Source organism: Drosophila montana, unplaced genomic scaffold (genome assembly GCF_035044405.1).
Source record: "Drosophila montana isolate Dmon_TW-CO22-7 unplaced genomic scaffold, ASM3504440v1 contig_1083_1, whole genome shotgun sequence".
NCBI classification, from domain to species: Eukaryota; Metazoa; Arthropoda; class Insecta; order Diptera; family Drosophilidae; genus Drosophila; species Drosophila montana.
This window is the reverse complement of record NW_026996074.1, coordinates 10,464-14,848: the sequence shown is the minus strand read 5'-3', so window position 1 is coordinate 14,848 and position 4,385 is coordinate 10,464. Positions and strand designations below refer to the sequence as shown.

At 38.9% G+C, this 4,385-nt stretch overlaps 1 protein-coding gene across 1 annotated transcript; it reads left to right on the top strand.

Annotated features, from left to right (window-relative positions):
- Nucleotides 1–931: 931 nt before the first annotated feature.
- LOC135436526 (uncharacterized) lies at nucleotides 932–2,439 on the top strand. Its single transcript, XM_064694187.1, has 2 exons — nucleotides 932–1,927; nucleotides 1,987–2,439. The coding sequence occupies exons 1-2, from the start codon at nucleotides 960–962 to the stop codon at nucleotides 2,045–2,047; spliced, it is 1,029 nt and encodes a 342-aa protein (XP_064550257.1). The 5' UTR covers nucleotides 932–959; the 3' UTR covers nucleotides 2,048–2,439.
- The last annotated feature ends 1,946 nt before the right edge of the window (nucleotides 2,440–4,385 follow it).

Below are 4,385 nucleotides of genomic sequence, written 5' to 3'. Positions count from 1 at the left end.
TCGGGGGGAATGCGATTTAAAGACTTTTTGGGCGAAGTTTTAAGTTGTGTCCGATTTGCTTCAAACTTATTTTCAAAGCTCTACATAAGAACTTAATAAATACGTATTTCAGCGATTTGGGAAATTCCACCCGCAACAGTGGTAAATTGGCGGAAAACGGTTGTATGAAAGTTGTTTGTTTACCATCCGATCGGCCCTAAACCTATTTTCAAAGATCTTTGTTCAAATTCATTTGAGGAGTGTTTCACACTTTTCGAAAAATGCGTTCCTCCTTGGTAGAAATGGAGGTCAAAGATTTGGTGGGTGACGTTTCGCCCTCAAATTCGTTTCCAAAGATCTATTAGAAAAATCATTTGAGACGTGTTTCACACTTTTCGCAGAATCCAAACTTTTTCGGGTGGAATGCGACTCAAAGATTTGTTGTGCGAAGTTTTAAATTGTGTCCGATTTGCTTCAAACTTATTTTCAAAGCTCTACATAAGAATGTAATGAATACGTGTTTCAGCGATTTGGAAAATTCCACTCGCAACAGTGGTAAATTGGCGGAAAACGTTTGAATGAAAGTTATTTGTTTACCGTCCGATCAATTTCAAAATCATTACAAATTTGTTTGAGAACACTGATTTTATAACATACGTGCCACGGGCAAGGCCGGGTTTATTTATATATATATATATATATATATACATATATATATATGTAATAATATGGAACTCAATAAACAAAGCTTTGAGACGCGCTAAGAGCATAGCTTTACTTACTCACATATATGTATAATATTACTTTAGATTCAATTTAGCTAAAGCTCACTCGCTGATCGCTTGAATATATACATATATGTGCGTGTGTGTGTGGGTGTACATGTGTATATATGTGTGAGAGAGAGAATTTCATTTGAACGTGTGTATAAATATTCCAGACATTTTAGTTGAAGGCACAATTGAATCAAGTTTTTAGCGATGTCGGGAACACTTCCAGCCACCTTCGTGAAGGGCTTTCACAATGAGGAGTTGGTCCGTCGCATGGAATATCGCAAATTGGGAGGCATCAATTTAAGAGTATCCACCATTGCATTAGGTGGCGCCACCTTAAGTGCCCTCTTTGACAAAAACTTTGACGAAGAGGAGGGCATCAGAACAGTACAGGAGGCCATTAAATCAGGCATCAACTATATCGATACCGCACCATTTTACGGTCAGGGGCAGTCGGAGCAGGTGCTCGGAAAGGCGCTCATGGATGTGCCCAGGGAGGCGTATTACATAGCCACTAAGGTGGGACGCTACGAATTAGACCCCAATCGCATGTTCGATTTTACGGCAGCAAAAACCCGAGAAAGCGTCAAGAAGAGCTTGGGTCTGCTGGGCTTAGATTATGTGGACGTGTTACAGGTGCATGACGTGGATGCGGCGCCCAGCCTGGACATGGTGCTCAACGAGACGATTCCAGTGCTTGAAGAGTATGTGAAAGCCGGCAAGGCGCGATTTATTGGAATCACCGGCTATGATGTCGACGTTCTCAAGGATTGCGCGGAACGTGCAAACGGTCGCGTTAATATTGTACTATCCTATGCTCGATATACTCTCCTGGACAATACACTATTGCGTCACATGAAAGCTTTCCGGGAGCTAAATGTGGGCATCATATGTGCCGCCGCCCATGCAATGGGTTTGCTCTCCAATGCCGGTTCACAAGCTTGGCATCCCGGCAGCGAAGAACTTCAGGCTATAGGTCGACACGCCGCCGAGATCTGCAAGCAACGTGGCGTGGAGCTTGGTAAACTAGCCATGTATTACTCCATGCAGCTGGAGGGCGCTGCAACCTTTTTGATCGGTATACCCAATCGTCGCCTGCTGCAGATTAACCTCGATGTGGTCTTCATCGGCTTGAGCTCCAACGAACAGGAAGTGCTACAATATCTACGCGAAAAGTGAGTGAATTCATTTTAAGGAAATGTGCAATTCTAATTTCCAATTTTATCCTTTGCAGTGTTTTCAAGCAATCTTACAGCTGGGGATCCACCTTGTCAACCATTAGGGACTTCAAATAGCTAAACAAACCAACCACTACGATGCCTATGATTGAAGTGCATAGCCTATACCCATCGAAATTTTAAGAAAAAAGTCATAAAGGCTATCTTTTATATATATTCCAAAACAATATTTGACATTTTAATGGATAGATATATGGATTTCATACATTTCGTATTGCGGAGATCTAAAATCAAGCAAAAAATGTAATCAGATTTATATATCATCACCCAGACGCAACACATGTATATAGTATTAGTATGTGTGTATGTCATCTGATTCAATATCAGTTCAAGTTTTATTTTCTGTACCAGGTAGCGCTTCGAAAATACATATTGATTATAATAATAATATGAATGTATATATTACAATCGTATATGTTGAACAAAATACAATACCGATAGGCAGTGAATATGTATTTTTAATCAGAATCTCTTGTCGGCTCAATACAGCAATTAGATCTTCAACCTGTGTCAAGTTGAGACTATAAATATTAGTTTATTTCCTAAACAACTATATATATTATTTTTATTCTAAACCAGCAGTAAAGAAATCGACCCATACTAAGTATTTTGATCTCCATGTCCACATAAAAATATGTTTGAAGTCCATCGAATAATGAACCAAAAGTTCGATGCAATGATGACCGCCAAAGTAAGTCTAGCGGTGAGGATTTCGAAATTTAATTTTAAAATAAGTTTTATATGGTAGCTGTTGATATTTACTTTACTTGGTTTCTAACGGAGGTTCATGGCAGATAAGTAATTGGTAGTTATTGGTGAAAATGTTTTTTTAAATGTGTATTTGTGTGTGGATTTTGTATACCCGAGAAGGAGTCCAGTGTAGATATATGTTGGCTTTCGCGATGTATTTATAATGGTGAGTGTATTTGTTCAGAATGGTTTAACATTAGTAGCGCTAATGTGGTGGCTTTTGCTTCCTTATATGGGCTCATTTTCTTTTATTCATGCATGGTGTCCATATTAGTTTAAGTTTGATTTTGTTTGCAGAGAGCATGTCATTGAATTTGTTAATGGTGGTTTTTTTTTTGTATCGGATAGCAAGAAATGTTGATAGCGAGTCAGTGCATTTGACATGTTTTTAGTCTTTTGGTTACAAGACAATGTTAGAGGCTGAAAATTGTCTGTGCCTGAACCGTCGGCGAAGATAAATTTCTATGTAGGAAAATTGGCTTGAATACAGTTGAAGCAAAGACAATATAAACACTAAGATGAGTAACGCCATACAACAAAATGCTACTATGCAGCTTGATTTTTTGAAAATTGAGAACAAAAACGAAATCAGTATCATTGCGCTCTCACAGCTAATGAGAGCGAAAATGCTAAAAATAGAATGTACTCTCAGCTTCGGCTCTATGAGAGACATGAAAGCAATTATGTTTGTATGTGTTATATATATACACTAGCGGGTATAACCCGGCCTTGCCCGTGGCACGTATGTTGTAAAATCAACATTCTCAAAATAATTTGAAATGATTTTGAAATTGATCGGACGGTAAACAAATAACTTTCATACAAACGTTTTCCGCCAATTTACCACTGTTGCGAGTGGAATTTCCCAAATTGCTGAAAGACGTATTCACTACATTCTCATGTAGAGCTTTGAAAATAGGTTTGAAGCAAATCGGACACAATTTAAAACTTCGCACAACAAATCTTTGAGTCGCATTCCACCCGAAAAAGTTTGGAAAATGAAAATGATCAAATGATTTTTCTTATAGATCTCTGGAAATGAATTTGAGCGCGAAACGTCACCCACCAAATCTTTGACCTCCATTTCCACCAAGGAGGAACGGATTTTCCTAAAAGTGTGAAACACCGCTCAAATGAATTTGAACAAAGATCTTTGAAAATAAGTTTGACCCCGATCGGATGGTAAACAAAAAAGTTAAATACAAACGTTTTTCGCGATTTTGCCACACTTGCGGGTGGAATTTCCCGAAACCCCGTCTTAACGTGCACCTACATCACATAAGGTAGCTACAGTGAAAATTTCAGCTTCCTAGCTCTTACGGTTTGGGCTGTGCGTTGATCACCAATCAGTCAGTCAGTCAGTCAGTCAGTCAGTCAGGACAAACAGTTTTATATATAGAGATATATACATAACAGCATATTTGCATGTGTTATTCACTGCACTGGCTTTTGCTGGCAATGAAATCAATTTTGTTAGTTTTCTAGCACTGACTATGATCTATCCCAAATGTGTACTCATGGTGCCCCTTTGGCTCCACCAACTCCTGTATTACCTTCAGGCCCATCAGCTCCTACTTTGACTGTTGTTGCCGCTCGTAGGCAAGTTTTTGTGTCTCGACTAGTCTCGGCAGTCTATATTGCTAGC